Genomic DNA, 16,989 nt, shown 5'->3' on the forward strand with positions numbered 1-16,989 from the left:
ATTTTTAGCCCAACTAAATTAAAAATACTGTAACAGAATTTTTGAATGTTCAAAGACATTTCCTTGAAAAGGTAAATTAAACATTCAAAAAATGGACTGCATGAGACACACATCAAATTATTGATCGTTCAGAAGCGCCGGATGATTTAATACATATTCAATATAAAATTGTAAAAGAAGAGAGGAATCCTTTCCTCTCCTCAGTAAGAGCTATTTCTGCTCCAGCTCATATGCATGACCTCAGCAGCTCTGAGCTGACAGAGTTCTTCCCTCTGTCCTACTGTGGATAAATTGATCCAGACAGTAAGCAGAGAAAGATGCAACTGGACAGAGGGAATATCCAAAGGAAGCTCATTAGGAATTAAGGAACTTTTTTTTTTTTTTAAACTTCAACCAAGAAGACTATGCTAAAATACCTACTGAGCCAACATACTATACCCTCAAATTGTATCCAACAGCAGAGAGACTGCAACACAAGTAACAGGATTCTCCTTGAGCTCCTGATCCAACTTACAGATACCCATGCCTAAAAGGATGACATGCTTTGCAGATGGTATTACCAAGGATGCAGTTTCAAAAGAACAGCAAGTTACTAGAGTAAAAGATAGGAATGCTACAGTCCAGCTTTCATCACTGCAAACGGCTTAGCAATATTCACAGATTTTAGAGAGATCTTGCTGTTATCTATTTCAATTTGCAAAGCCAAGAGAAAAGTGAAAAGTGATAACCTTTACTTGAAGGGCAATTATTTCTTGCACTTCTAATAATAAAATGTCCTTTGCAGACAAAAAAAAATGGTATCAATACTGTAAGTCAGGGCATGTGTTTATCAGATACTGTTTTTAATCTAAGAGACACAGCACACCAGCCAGAGGTCAATGTGGAACACGGGGAAGTGACCAGCCAGCACTCTACGGGCAACAGCTTTTCTGAATCCTCCAGTCTGATGTTCTGCATAGCACAGGCTAACACTACCTTCACCTGCTTCTCCACCAAGCTGAGATCTGTGGTTAGACTAGATAGTTATCTTCCAGACAGGGTGTCCAACCCGCAGAGAAAGAGTTCAAGTTAGAGATGAAACCTACACATCCCTTTCAAGTCATTCTAAAGAGTATTCTTACTTTTAGAAAAACATGCATTAATTCTGATATGTTTTTCTCAATTTTCCCTTCCCTGTGGCTCCAGGCCTTATCAAGCTGAAGCAGAGTAAAGCTGACAGATATACTCTTGGAGCTTTTGCCAGAAATTTGAATAGAAACAGAGAAACTAAGCAGAGCATGGGCAGTTTCCTTCTGTTGGTGTTTGCCAAAAGCTCTCAGTGGCAGCACAGACAAACAAAATGAACAAAATGCGCCTGTAAAGTCAAGAAAAATCACACTGATGGGTTTACATATACTTGGAAAGCTAACAACAATTAAAAAAAAAAAACTTCACAGAACTTGAAGTTGTTCAAAACGGAATTGCTCTGAATCCTTTCTTTTTCAAGGGAAGTTTCTGGTATGCCAATTTACAAAAAGACTTTTAAAGTCCTAATTTTGGCTGGTAAATAGCCGCAAATTGTTGTAGTGGTAATATCATATAGCACAGCACAGCAGTACATGGTAGACAAAGCTATCCAGAATGCCTGTTCTGAAAATCATTGAACCCAAAGGACAAGAATCAACACCATAAAGATCAAACAGGATTGACTACATAGTGTGAATATGTAGAATAAATAGCTTTAAGTGATTTTTTTTTTTCTCTCTCTAATGGCTGGAAGGGACAGAACACAAAAAGAGATGTACCAGAAATGGACACAAGAGCTCCACAAGAAAAGGCAAAAAACAGGGAGAAGGGGAAGCATAAGAAAAAATTAACAAAATAGACAGGACAGGCTCAAAAGTAATTTGAATCAGATAAGGAAGATTTGAAGCTAGTGTAGAACTTGCCTGAGGAAGTGGAAATTCAAAACAAGAAGAGAAGAAGACAGATGTGTTCCGAATAGCTCACTGAGGATGAAGTGAAAAGCTGAGCACTCAGAAGAAAAGGCAGTAGCTCTACAAGTCAACACATAAGACCAAAGCAAAAATCAAAGACTAGTCAAATTTCTAATCTCAGTAACAGGGCCCAAACCATACAAACGCTCAGCTGCATACAGGCTGCCTGAATGTGATATAAGGTGCCTTGTGACAGGTACAGAAAACCAGTCTCTGAACACATTATGTGCAATTCTGTTATGAAGTACAAAAATGACATGAGAGGCTGACAGTTAAAACGAGTTAAAATGAAATTCAAGGTGTTGTCTTCCCTTCTATAAAACTGATATTGCCACCTTCAATCTGTTCTTCCCAAATTAAATTTCATATCAGCACACAAAATAAGAAAGGGATCCAGGTACACAGTATGTTACTATTACAGTGCATCTTCAGGAACAGTAAGATAGCTATATCCAAAATCATTCATCAAACCAAGAGCAAACTGTGGGAGGGCAAAGAGTAGACAAGTAATTAGCTGCTATGATTTCCAATAACAACAAAAGACTCCAGTGATTACAACAGCAATTAAGAACATCCCAACAGCATCATCTTCCTGATTCACGTTACCCACTTATCTTTCATCCTTTTCCTTCCACTATTATTCATGTCTTATCTAACTGAATGTTATGGTGAGGACAATGTATAGATGTACATAAGAGAGAGACCAACTGTAATTACAATTTACTGTTAACATCAAGATTTTTCTTCACAGTAACAGAAGGGAAAGAAACACAAGACTGGATAAAAAATATATTGCAAAGGTAGAAGAGAACAGAGGAAAAACTACTTCATCTAGTGTTATATTTTCCTTCTAACATCAAATTCACCTGCTATGCTGGTGAGTATCCTGATACGGTTTGGCATTTAGAATACCTAAAGAAATCCAGGGCTGAATAATAGTGTGATGCACTGCGGGATCTCATTTCTGTCACTCCTTCACTTCAACTCCACTCTCCCTTTTGCAGTTTCTAGTCACATACTTCCTTTCAAATTGACCTTGAATTTGACAGTCAACTCCAACGCTACACTAGATTTACAAATATGATTAGGGTATGAGAACAGGATACATCAGAGAGACCTTCCCCAGCCAGATCCAATTAATCACACTACAGAACACATATCCATGAACATAATTTCCAGTTTTGTGACATTCAATAAATTAATCAACCCAAACCCGTATGTATAGAGAAAAGAAGACAGCTCCCTCTACTGGGTGAGACAATGCAGCTCCTCCTCTCCTTCCCCCCAAACTCCGAAGAACAGACTTGTGCATATTTAATTCTCCAAGAATTTTTTTTTTTTTAAATCCAATCCACAAGATGGTATCAAGTTGTTTTGGTTGCTCTGCAATATCAGGAATTGGCCTACAGAAACCAAATTTCCGTAGTTTCTACATTGAAAAGCGCAGAGAAGAAAATTCTTCCCATAGGCCTGTGTAAGAGCCTGATGAAGTAACGTTCTATTTCTAGGTGAAACACTTGAAAACCCGTATGTCAGTGTTCACTGTCAGCCCAGGTCTGGGAAGAGATGGATTTCAGCAGTTATTCACTGTATGCATTTAACAGCTGGCTTTTCTTACTGCTATTCAGTTGAACTTTCTTGTACATCCCTGCCTCAAGACATAGCCCTTACCTTGTTTAAGGGAATGGCTGCAGCTTTCCACCTACATGAGGCTTCATCACAATGGCAGCTGCGTGCAATTGCTCACATGCAGAACAAAGTGATGAAAAATCAGAGCACAGGTAGACAGCAGACAATGGCACAAGTGAAAGGCAATGATCTATATTTCAAGTGCTTATATTAGGATCTTCTAGGAAAACTACAATCTTTTTCCTTTCTCAGTCATCCCATCTGAAACACAAGGCTAGAAGTAACACCTTTCATTCATATAGCATTACTGTTTTTCTTTCTGTAGATCTCAAAACACTCACAAAAGTGGGTAAGCACTGTCCGCTCAGCAGAACAACTCAGCCTTCACCAATTCCTGTCAAAGGCACTACCAGGTCAATAGGCAAACCGCAAATCTGCGACCTCTTGAATCAGAAAGTTCTTCTTAGCTTTGCTAAAAATTTCCACAGCAAACTTTTGCAAAATAAAAGCACCCAGTGTCCAGGCTGTTTGCCTCTAAAAGCAGAAGTTACTGATACTGCTTCTTTGGAGGCAACAATAAAAACTGCCACTGAGGAGAAAATGTAATATCTGAAGATCTGTTCAAGCTCTTCATTTAGAGCATAAGGGACTAAAACTCATGACCTTGGCACACCGTGGTTAGAGCTGGCAGGCACTCACTGGTCAACCAAGTGATTCCTCCAACACAACATGTTTCTTTTCTTCTCGCTTTTCAAAAGATCGCTTTCTGAGTTGGAAGCAGCAGCAAAACTCTGGGTTTTTTTGTCACCTTGACTTTCACCATCTGACAGTTTGTTTAACATTGCACAATTCCTGTCTTTGAACTTCCTACGAGTACCAGACAACCTTTGTTCAACCTTTGACAGCATAGTAAGTTTTTGGAGCTTTTTTGGGTTGAGATGTTTAATGGCAGAAAAAGGTATGGAGAAAAATCATACAATACTTTTAAAAACAGAGATATCACACTCTCAAAGTAACATTTATACCATTTTAAATCTACATTTAAAATTACCTTAGTGGCAAACTTGCTACTCTGTTCAAAAATATTTTTCCAAATAAATTTGATGAACAGCAACCAAAGCACATCTATACCTATGTGACCTGAAAACATATCCTTGTTACTATCAATTATTTTCTTTCAGCAGACACATTTCCACCTTCCAAAAACATCAATAATCACATCTTTGGATGAAAAATAACCACCTCAGTTTATTTCAAAATTATTCACAAATGGAGTAGAGCACAAAGCTGAAAAAGCCCTACTGTCATTCTACAACAATTGCTCAGAGTTTGCATTTGAGTTTTAACTAGGGAAGAGGAAAGTGAAGCAGAAGTAAACATAAGACATCTAAATCATACCCAGCTCTGACTGACAAGGACAAAAAGACAAGAAGCAGATAGTGAAACAGGTTGTCTTTTAATGACAGGTCGGAGCTTGCTCTAGTCTAGCGCAGAGAATGCCTTCCATGCTCTGCTTGCTCCATGGACTAACAAACTTTGGCCCCACAGGCCTTTTAACTCAGAAAATGTTATCAACATGGTTGCAGTCCAGGAGCAGCTCAGGTAAACCGTGACTGAAATTCATGTGGCTTTCAGCTACTCTTCAGCAGTTGACTCTGAAACTGTCATGAGTTTCAATGCATGGGAGAGGTTTATGTATAGCCCTGATATGGGCTTAAAGACATGCTTGGAAAAGGATGGCTATTCACTATCTAGTAAACCTTGTTCCTCTACATGCCTTGTCTTCATAAACTCCCTTCTGTGAGAGACCCAAAGGTGTCTCAGTTCTTTTCTAATACGGAATTCCAAAGGAGCAGGAAACATATGCAGACAACACAATCCACTGCAATATAAAGCAGCCATTCTCACTGAAAAAAACAAACAAAATTGCCCACTTATTTTCCTGGAATGGAAACAAGCAGCTATCTCATGGTTTGGAGACAGTATGAGCCCTTCTTAAACAGTAACTGGAGAGCCCTATCCAATCTGGTTTTCATGTAAGAGCTCTTGAGAAACAACAGTATCATCACACACTACCTAGACAAAGCTATCATTGACTTAAAAGTTATATAAGGAGAAACAGAATATACATAAATTCTAAACAGGTATGTTCTTATTGAAAGTAAGTGAAGGTAAACTGGCTGTCTTGTTATTTGCATTAACACTGACAGAAACCAACTGCTGGGGATTGCTGAGAAAACAGCACTCAACCTTTCTTTCCATCAGCAAAACTGCAGAACACTCCGTGTGCCAGTGAATGATTTTGCACTGTGAAGGCAGCCAGCGCCTGTACTGCAGAAAAACCCTCGGTTGACCTCATCAGTTCCTGGAGCACAGGCCTTGCTGTCAAAGCTGAATCCCAGCATTATTGTCTTCTGCATCTCCTCGACAGCCAGTTCTTTGCTCTTGGAACTCGCTGCCCACACAGGCTGGGAGGATTCACCTGCAAAGTGTTACAGGTCCCCTTGGGATGACTGTCTCGCACTCCCAACTATGTTTGTTCTCTGCACAGGTTCGCTGCTCTCTCCTTAATGAAGCAAACTGCAAAAGTTCTATTGCCCTGCAGCCCAACACCCACAACTGTAGCTGCCACAGATGATCATTACTGTAGACAGCATGTGCAGTTTCTGTACTCGGTGGTGAGCACAGAAAATCTGTGATGGCACTGCTGGTTTTGGTGCTCCGTGAGGGAACAACTTCTACTCGGAGAGCTGCACTGAATTACAGCAACGATCGTTATTTGACTTAGTGGATTCTGCTTCTCTAGTACTAAATATCATTTTCACAGTTGTTCATGTAAAAGGAGCTTCACAGCTCTTGATCTTTAGAGGCAGGAAAGAGGGAAAATGACAGGCTGAACGTTTGTTGGGTGTCTGCCCTTCTCCAAAGCAGATTAGACATCTGATGTAACCCTAGATTAAAAGCTTCAAGACCACTAAACAATGAGTTTTTACAGTTTCTCACTATGATAACTGACACAAAGCACCACACTCCAATGTTTCTGAGAGCTCTCCTGACTTTTGCTCTTTTATTTTTCCGGAAAAAGCAAGATCAGGACAAATATTTCAAAGGAAAGAATTAAAAAGTAAAGAAACTAATTCAGAAGGTGGAAGCCAAACACCCAAACCCTGCTCCCTGCCTTCCCCCCAAAATAATCCTAGTTTACACTAGCAAAATAGGATCTTATCAGGGGCAGGTGTTTTTCCCTTTCCTCCCTGGCACAGAAGACACAAAGTATTTGGACTGCCCCTGTAGACAATGACACCCAGAAAAGATTCTTATTTCACATGCATGAGAGATATGCACCTCCACTGAGACCGAGACACACACTTGAATAAGAATCTTGTTTACTCCCCACCACATAAAGTCTGTAATTAATTTTTTTTAACTTTCATGATACTGCTTTACACTGGGAAGCAAGGTTGTGCAGTATAACGAACTGGCTAGGAGAAAATTAAACAGTAACAACTCACTCCTTGCATGACCATCTCTAAATTACAAATTTTTTGCATACCAAAGTCAACTATATATATGCCCTTTCTGCAAACTACCAGTAAGTCATAAAATTTACAGGCAAAACCAGGTTATACTGAAAAGCCACCAGCTTCCAAAAAGGACAGACTGTCTTATTCACCCTTTAATTTGATTGTGATAAGACCTCAATTTCTCTATTGCTTGGCACTCAAAACATTTGTACAAACATTTTACCAACATTGCTATTTGTCTGTACTGACTGCATAAGAACTACTGCATCCACTACCAAAACAACTACCAGTGGGGCAGCAAAATATGACTGTTAGGTCACAGCAAGGATTTACAGTACTTTTGTATTTTATTCAAGTATTTACCACCTGCAGAAACAGAGTGCCCGACATCTCTGGCCAGGCTCAAAAGAATTAGCCCAGGATGTTTCCTTAAAGTCCAGCACTTACATGATGAAGGAGAGAGCAACAGCATTCTGTTACCTGTACTCTTACCTGTCCTGGGGTCAAACAGCTGGTTGGCCTCCAAGTCTGTGAAAGTGCTGAAGCAAATGGGGCATTTAAAAGAGGCGCGATTGGTGGAGTCTCTTTCATCTGTCTCAATCCTCCTCCTCATGTGGTCCAGCTTGTACTTCACCACATTAACCAGAAGGCGGTAGTTGATGAAGTAGTAGTTGTGACGGGTGGTTTTGCCATCTGGAGCCGTCTCTACCCTCATCCTGCATTTGATAAACTTGTCACCCTTGAGGGTGTTGAGGACAGCCCGCAACTGCTTCCTATCAAACTTAAGGAGCTCTAACATGTCCTCTTCCTTCACACAGGGGTTCCTGATGAGAATGTCCAGAGCCAAAGCATGTTCAATGCCATAAAAGCCACGCACCACATATTTGGCAAGGCGTTTGAGAGCTGCTGGGACCTCAGTGAGGACGTCTGGGTCAGTCATAGCAGGTTCAGATCTCAAGCTTCATGTATACTGCAATGAAAAAAAAGGCAGAAGGATTCTTAACTAGTCTTCTGACTTCAAAAGTTTTATCTCACTTAGAGCTAAGAAAAGCATGGCATATTTTCCATTTCTCTTTCCCAAGCTCTCTACTGTCTCCCTGAGGTGTTAATAATGCCAATGCTACAGAAGTAGAATTAGGAAATGGTACCTCTCATTCATAACAAAACAACAGAAAACTTAAAAAAAAAAAAAAAAAAAAAAAAACCACAAGAAATTGGTACCATAACATATGGCAGATTTCATTTCTACTCACTCACAGCCAAGAGAGCTGGAATAAGCAAGCTGTCTTGAAGCTGAGCTCCAGTAGACAGCTTCATGATCAACTGAGACTTGTAGCTTGGGAGAAGCAGAAAAAGGCTACTGCAAGAAAGGCCCTAAGACAGCCCAAGAGAGTGAAGAAGTCTTATGGCCTCAGTTGATGTCATCTGATCACATTATAAGTAGCCCTGCCTGCTTCTACTCCTCAGACATCACTGGGCAGAGATATCATGAGGACAGCTTGCTAGTAGAGACTGGTATGCATTCAAGCAAAAGCTCCCAGCTGCACAATGAGAACAGATAGACTTTTTCCTTACTTTCTCATAAATAGACCCTAGTCAACCATCTGCAGCATGAAAACTGTTAGCACTACCAACTACATCACAGACTACTTCAGTCTTGATCTTGGATGAGCAAATAGGTCCTTCCAAAGGACTGATCCTTCATTTAAAGTGTCTCACATTCAGGCCTTAGAAGCCCCTCGATAATACAGCACAATAAATAAAGTAAAAATCAAGACTAAGTGAACATGAAGAGATGATGTGTTTGAAAAGAAATAAGTATTCCATGAAGTATCTTTTGAGTTACTTATCACGACCGTGCTGTCTGTGACAAGACAATAATTTCTTAAGAAATACTGTACTTTCACTTCATTTATCTTAACTTCAAATGGCACAAATGGTCATTACAATTACATGCTTCTGTGACATACACGGGATGATATATAACATCATACCATGCAAGGAATTCCTCATATTGCCACCCCCACCACAGACATAGCCAAAAATCAAACCTCATCAGACAACTAACAGCAGTGACCCTTCTGAAGCAGCCAGTTTTGTCCAGTGTAGAGAAAAAGGGAAGCAACTCCATAAAGCACAGAGTATAGGTTTACTATCATTTCACAGGGTGGTTTTGTGCATCTTCCCTCCACTCTTTCAAGTCTACACATCTGTAGGCTGTAACAAAATTCCCCTCCACTACTAATGCACTTGGATTTCCGTGTATGAAAGGTTCAAAATAAGCATGAAGCATTATTATAGGTGCTTTTGAAATACTCATTCAGGGGGTTGTACTTCCAGTTAACTTCAAATACAACTTTGAATAGTCTTTTTCAACATGAGACTTTGATGCTGGTTTAGGATATGAATAACCATTTCTTAAAAAAAAGGTTCCTTCAACTGAAGAAAAACCCTACACCTTAAGTTCTGTTTGTTCATCATTGCTAAGCAATTTTTATCTGTGAACTAATACCGTAAACAGTAAACTCTGCAAATCTCAATTTTCATTTCCATTAGATGTTTCACACACTGTATACATACCTTCCCAGCATTCAAGTATCAAATAAAGGAAAGAGGAGAGTGACAGCAGAAGAAAGGATCTGGATGGGTATCCTATTTTCTTCATCGCTATCATAAAACCTGTAATATCCTTTTTGACAAACACCATTACAGAACTTTTCTATACTCCCCACACTAAGACATCCCCCTGATATCACCAAGCTCTACATGTAACCAAGCAGCTGACAACTCGCTTCAATCAGCTAAGACTACTCAAAAATCTGTGATCATTTATCACAGTAGCCTGCTTGGATATTTTTTTTTTTTTTTTTTTTTTGGTATTAGCAACACTACCCTCTCAAAGAACTTCAAGCAACATTACCCATTGAAGCTTTACTTCTCTCCAACCCCTACTCTTCTGCAACTGAGGAGGTACGCTCCCCTTAAGGGTTATGGCCAGTGCAACTGCAAAGCAATTAGGCTGTAGATTCTGTAGCTTAACAGTAAGTAAATTAAGATTGTCCTGTCTTTTCTGCCTTTTAGGTAAGGAAAAAAAAACCCCACTTTCATTCTTTTCTTTTAAAACACTTCCCTGCCTGAGCTTTTCTTTTTCTCTAACTTAGGGCCAAACGGTATTCACAGTGCTGAAATTGAAATGAACTGAACAACATCTGTTGACTGCTGGTGTGCACGCTGAGAATAGCTCACAGAAAACAATGCTTGAATGTCCAGCTCCAGCTTCCCTTCAAGGAAATTAAATTAAAATGTTTATCTCAGCATGAATTAGCCGTGAAACAAGTACTTCTAGAGTCAGTTAGCCTTCTTTTGCATGCCGGATACATAATGATTTATTCTCACACAAAGGACAGTTTTATAGAGCTTTGCATTAAAGGTAAAAGCATTAAAGGATGTCCCATCACGAGTTAGCCATACAGTATTTTTGAATCTGTAAGTCAAATCCAATCTGAATACCATCACAGGACATTGTCCCTGAAAATCAATTTTGTTCGTTGGTATTTTTACAGTCTTTCAGTCACTTAAAGATAAATCTTGCTTTTGACTGAATCTGTCAGCAACATACTGATACTATAAAACAATGTCAGTGCAGAAGCTGGCCAGAAGCCTTTATATATATTCAAATTGATTAACGCTTATTCAGAGTTTAAGCACAGTATAACATTAATGTAAAGGTCAATTTTAAATAAAACCTGGCACCCCAGAAGAGATTTAAAAAGTCAAATCTTTAAAGTTGAAAGGTTTTTAGGTGCTGATCTCAAAAACAAATAAACAAACAAAACTTCTCTCCTCAACAATTCAATGTCCCCTAAAAATTCCTTGCAAAAAAACTTGGCAATGCAACTTGCAGTGGGCACAGTGACCTTCAGAACATCAGTTGCAACAAAAAAAAGGAGAAAAGTGTTTTTAAATAAGCACATCTCACTCTGGATACCTCATCTGAGAGCTGATGGAAAGCATTTTCTCTGCAAGAATCTCATTGAGAAGACAGCTGTAGACTTCCACAGCCGCTTGCAAAACAGATTTGAGGTACCATTTCCTGAATAATGCACTTAAACAGCTTAAACTGAGACCTACAAGGGACCAATAAATAAAACCACCTCTAAGAGCATATACTTTTCTCTTGGTTTTCAGCAATAGTTAGAGATACAGTAACATTTCTTCATGTCAATCACTAGAAAAATTTTTTTTCATCTAGTGGAACCAGGAGTTTTTACACAATTATTTAGTCTCCTCCACTGGGGATTTTTAGTGATGTCCAAATTTTCTATATCCTCAGGTAATGGTGGGCATCTTGAGTGTTAACACTGGTTTTCTTCCAGACGTGGATATATGGAAATACAAGCATTCTGAAAACACCACAAACCATTCTTTCCCATTAATATCCACTTCAAAAAATTGATTAACAAGGATTAAATTCTAAATCCTGCAGAAGACAGCCTTTGGGCAAGACAGCCAACTGACTAGTGTCAGATTAAAAAAAAAAAAAAAAAAAAAAAAAAAAAAAAAGCCAGCCAGCCACCAAAGAACACCTTCGTCAAGTTTTGCTATGTGAAGGTCAACAATGCTGAGCACAACTAACTTAGCTCTTAAAAGGAGCACGGGCACATGTTCAGCAAAAAACAGGATTTATACTACATCGAGGCCCAATGCCAACAAGGGCTCGAACAAGATCTGTATGGTCGGATGAAGGACCTATTTTGCAACATCATTCTCGATAATCACGCTCTCATGTAAGTTAGGTGATACGGAACAAAGCCATGAGAGAGAGCACGTATCACTGCCAGAACTGACCACGCCAGGGTCTAACAAGTTGTTTCTCTAGGAGAAGCTGGCATCTGGCCACCCTGCCATGAAGAATCCCAGGCTACAGCATATGAGCTCCAAATCCTTACTACCTTTCACCAGACAAGACAGACAGTGAACCAGCTCACAAATGGTAATCCAGCGCCATGAGAATATAATTTTAAAATTCAAAAGCATGGGACTTTACCATTGCATCCTTGAGCAGTGATTTCACCTTCCATTGAAGCAGTAAGTCAAACCTGAATTAATTACGTGTGCAAAGAAAAGAAATACGGTAACATCTCCTAACAAGGTTTTAATGGACGTGCATCTGTTTCATAATAATGTCTGTACTGACCTTAATAATGTATGAACATCAAGGGACATTGTCAGGGAAAAAACAAAAGAAAATCAATGGCCAAGATAAACCACTACGCAGTAAGCACCTACAACACCAATAATAAAGCACACTGGACAGGATGATATTCAGAAACACCCAAATGAAAAATTTCAAAATTTAAACATGGGCTTTATTAAGAGAGACAGCTGTTGGGGAATTGTTCTGGGTAATTATGTGAATACAGTTCAGTATTATGGGTATAGCAGGAATATTTAGGGTTGACGTCCTATGTTATCACAGTAGGACAGCAACCCTAAATAGACAATTGGTTTTTAAAAAAAAAAATCTCTCTAAACATAAGAATAAATATTGACATGGCTATAAAAGACAACACCAAGAAGACAGACCTAAAGTTACACTATACAACCAGTTTTGCTGGGTTAAGAAAAATCAGGGTACACCCTACAAAATGGAGGTCATACCTCAGGTTGAGTAAAATGCCTGAGGCGTAGGTCTTGAGCGTAACTAGAGATGTCAGAAAGGAAATCGAGATGAGAGCAAGTGACCGCAAAAAAACATTCAGTATGATGGGATGAAAGACTACACAGAAGCCAGAAACTCAACTGAGCAAACATCTCCACTGGTCAGGACTTTCCTGATTCAACATCAAAAGTAACTGAATACTTCTTCTCTATGTACAAAGATTTCAAGAATTCTTTTGTGAACTTTAACAGGAATTGTGCTGAGGATGTTGGATCTGTTCTTCCTGCTTTTCCTGACTAAAGCTGAGACAAAAGATGACACGTGCTAAAAATGGCGATACATAGAAGCCACAATGTAGAAGAAACTAGAGCTACAAGTTATGAAAACGTTAGTCAGCCAGTAAATTAACCTGAATTTTTATCCAATACTGCAAATGAACATCACCTTGTTTTAACCTGTAACTTTGAGGCTTATATTGATTCCACTAGTAACTTTACCTTAAAAAATTAAATTAAGTCTCACTGTTCATATATTTGACAAGGCAAACATTTTTAAAAGTGGGATACTGAAAAAGGAAGCAGACTACTCTTCAGACTCATTTGTGTATGCAAACCCTTTATAACACCCCAGATCTCTTTCGGAGGAAAACTTGGAGATGAAATGTTGGCTGGGAACCTAGGTCTATCAGACATACTGTTCACACTTGGAAAGGTGCTTCCTGTTTTTCCCCACATCTAATTTAAATTGTTAGTGCTCTTTGTTTGGAAAACGTTTCTGTAGGCTTCTGCCATAAGATTTAAAAAAAAGGAAAAAAAAAAAAATTGCTTGCTTACACCACTGATACAGTTTCTTCAGGAAAAATCTAAATCAGATAAGAGAGTCCCTCACCTATGAATGTGGCAAAGTACAACAGGCTTCCTGGAGCCAGTGTATACCGTATGCCGCTCCAGCAGTCCCTTGCAAACACCAGATCCTAGTATTGTAGTCTCTCACTCTAATAAAATTTAAAATTCTGTCTTCTAGAAGATGGTGAGGTTAAGCTGAGAAGAGCGATTCTGTATCTTCCTGAGTACGGGGAGGAAAGGCACAAATTTCAGAACTACAGTGGGAAAACATGCCATCAAGATTTTAAATGTCTGTACAATGTAACCTCAGCTGCTACTCGTCCTTTCCAGAAAATGGAAAATGGCACAGAAGCTTCCAGTTTCAAGTCTGCTTTTTTTCACCTTTTTTTTTTTTTCCACCCACATCAGTTGCAAACCCAAAGTCTTCCGGCATTTTACCAAAAGCTTACTGAATTCTACTCCCTGGAGACTTCAGGAACACCGCTGCTCAGTCTTCCTCCTGTACTACATCTTGATGAGAAATCGTGTATTTTCATTGCAAGACACTACCTGAAGCATTAAAGGAGAAAAGAACAATCTGCTTTCACTCAAATCCTACCTTCTTGTTGGCATTGCATAAACTGAAACCAGAATGCCACAAGCATCAAGGGGTTTTCTTCTCTTAAGGTGAGAAGTTGTGCTGTGACTGCACACAGAAAGGCTGCAGGGTCTGGCTGAAATTAGGACATTTTCACAAGTAAAAATATATGAAACTACACATGATAAGGCCACAAGGCCTAACTGTGCAAGGCAGAAACTGAATGATGCAGGCTCGGGATGTAATTCTCAATCACATTTGTAAGCTAAACCTCACATAACAACAGCAAGATGTCAATAAGTTAAAGGACTACCTACGTGCACGTATACAAACAGATGTAATGCTCAGAAGTCCTTCAAATACACATTAGCATTAACTAACTGTTTACAGTTGTAGCTGTAGACAAAAACGGAGCGTGCTATTTACTGAAGGCCAATCTTGGTGGCTAAAATAGTGAAGGTACAAGTTTCCTGTTACAGCTTAAGTCAAATGAAACCCTCCCATAAAGAAGTCTTTCTCTTCCTTCCCAGCCTTCAGCCACAACCCCCGCTGATTCTGCACTAATTCTTCCAGTTGCCTGCTCATGCAGCAAGGTGAATCAAGCTGATTAAAAGTGAAAAACTAACATGTCAAAAACTTAAGGTATTTTAGAGGGAGGGCAAGGAGGAAAAGTTAAAGAACTAAATCATTTATGCTACCAGACTAGAGCCTACGCAAAGCAGAGAGAAGAAAACATGGCTAAGGATGTAGAACAGCGAGCTTTCCCCAAGTGGTGGCAAAGATGTTAAATTGACTCAACTGTAATGTGAAGCTGCTAGAACATTTTAACCACGGACATCAAAAACTCTTACAATTTGAACATATAGCAACAGAAGCACATCCATTATTTTGGAGACTTCTCAGCATTGGCCCTCATATAATGAAGTGGTAAGGTTTGGGAAATTTTTAAATTTTTTTTTAAAGGGAAAAAGTAAGACTGTTTCTCACAACTATCAAGCCAAAGAAGCCATGACTACACTCAAGTACAGCGGGCTTAACCCTGGCATTCCTTGTTAAGTTTCTGACAGGAAGAAAGCAGTAACTGTTTTTCACATTCTGGATTCAATGAGACCTGGAACACCACACTTCTCATTATGATAGATGACATGAGTGGTATTGTCTGACTTTCAGGAATTCCAGAAAGAATTAAGACAAAGATTTACAAAAGTATTAGGTTCAGAAAAGTTTTAGTTCATCAGGGTGTACCAAAGAGGTGTATATACTGTGGATGTAAGCAACAAAGAAACAGAGAAACTAAATAACAAGATACTAGGTTAGTTTTAATTCACGTAGTTTCTTGTTGACAAGAATTCCCTACAGCATCCTGTGTGAAAGGGAGCTGTAAATAGTATCTTAAAGGAAGTGGAAGGTAGGAATGAAACTCCCATCATCTCTCATTGCTACCAGAAGGGTATCTGCTCCTCTCCCGAGCACGTGGCTCTGCCCTCTCCCATGCCAGCTCTGGCGCTCACAAGACCTGCCTGTGCACCAACTTACACCACTAAAAGGCAGAAAAATACCTCCCCTCCCCCTTTTACTGGGTTTTTCAACAGTTTAATCAGTTGAACCAGCTAGTGGAAAAGTCCAATGAGCAACTGAACCAGCAGACATGAGCGGATGCCAGCACAGGAGATGAGAGAAGAAACTACCTTTCACGGCTGAAAAATACTAAACCACCTATATTTCATGAAAATGCACCTTAACTGTGCACTGCTGAACACCCTTTTCAGAATGCTGATCTTCCTTATTCATTCTGAGTCACTTGTAATGATACAAGTTTGACAGTTGGACCCACTTAGCAGCTCAGTGCCATTATGAGATGTGACGTTCACCTGCTTCTCAGGGAACCAGCAAGCTCCTGAAGCCAGAAGAAAACTAAGGCACGAAAAGAAAGTATGTTGCTGATCCAGCAAACTGAATGGTTTCACTGTATGGGCTCAACCAATGGTCAAACCTGGCAAAAAGAAATGAGCTAATTTGTTACAGTGTCAGTTACTCCTCAGACTCCCATAATCTTGCAGCTTCCTCCAAATTACAAATTGCACAGACTTCCTGGACTATAGTAGACTAAGCTTTAACGCCACGCGAAGCAGAGAACCCCTTCCTATTCCCTACCCGCTTTTATGTGTTGGGCTTTAAACATCTGACTGTGTAGGCTCCCGTAGGACGAGAAACTTGAGGGGCTCAGCGGTATCTCCTAAAAAAAACGAAAACAAACAAGAAAACCCCCACAAACACCACCCAAGGAGAGGCAGGCGGTGGTTCGGAGCCAAAGGCAAAGCAGGGGCCCAGGGCAGCGGCCCAGCGGGACAACGTGAGGGGACCACGGGCCCCCGCGGCGTGCTCGGCCCGCCAGCGGCACCCAAAACACCTGAGGGAACGGAGAGACCGGGCCGGGGGACCTCGGGCCGCGGGTAACCCACCGCGGCGGGGCCCCCCGGGAAGCGGAGCGGGAGAGGGGACTCCCGGCCGTTTATCCCCGGCGGCACCGCGGGAGTCCCCGCCCAGGGGGACGACGACGACGAAGAAGAAGACGACGACGACAGCCGCCGTTCCCCGGGGCCGGCACTGACCTGCCGCCGCTTCCAGCTCTCCCCGGCTCCGGGCGGCTCTTCCGGCGGTTACCGTGAGGGCGCGTCAGAGCCGCGCGCGCCCCTGTGGCGTCACCACGGCGCCGGGCGCCTTGCCCAACGGCCCTCCCACCGCCCGTGCCCGGCAAGCGTCCCCCTCCGTGACT

The 16,989-nt window shown here is 40.5% G+C and overlaps 1 protein-coding gene across 1 annotated transcript in view; it reads right to left on the reverse strand.

Annotated features, from left to right (window-relative positions):
- Positions 1 to 16,949, reverse strand: part of GTF2E1 (general transcription factor IIE subunit 1) — a 56,438-nt gene extending 39,489 nt beyond the window's left edge. Inside the window, exons 1-2 of the mRNA XM_030021046.2 lie at positions 16,826 to 16,949; positions 7,622 to 8,099 (exon numbers count right to left, since the gene is read on the reverse strand). Coding sequence (XP_029876906.1) covers positions 7,622 to 8,069 — 448 coding nt within the window. The 5' untranslated portion in view covers positions 8,070 to 8,099; positions 16,826 to 16,949. The remainder of the gene's footprint in view (positions 1 to 7,621; positions 8,100 to 16,825) is intronic.
- Positions 16,950 to 16,989: the final 40 nt, after the last annotated feature.

Source organism: Aquila chrysaetos, chromosome 7 (genome assembly GCF_900496995.4).
Source record: "Aquila chrysaetos chrysaetos chromosome 7, bAquChr1.4, whole genome shotgun sequence".
Lineage (NCBI taxonomy): Eukaryota > Metazoa > Chordata > Aves > Accipitriformes > Accipitridae > Aquila > Aquila chrysaetos.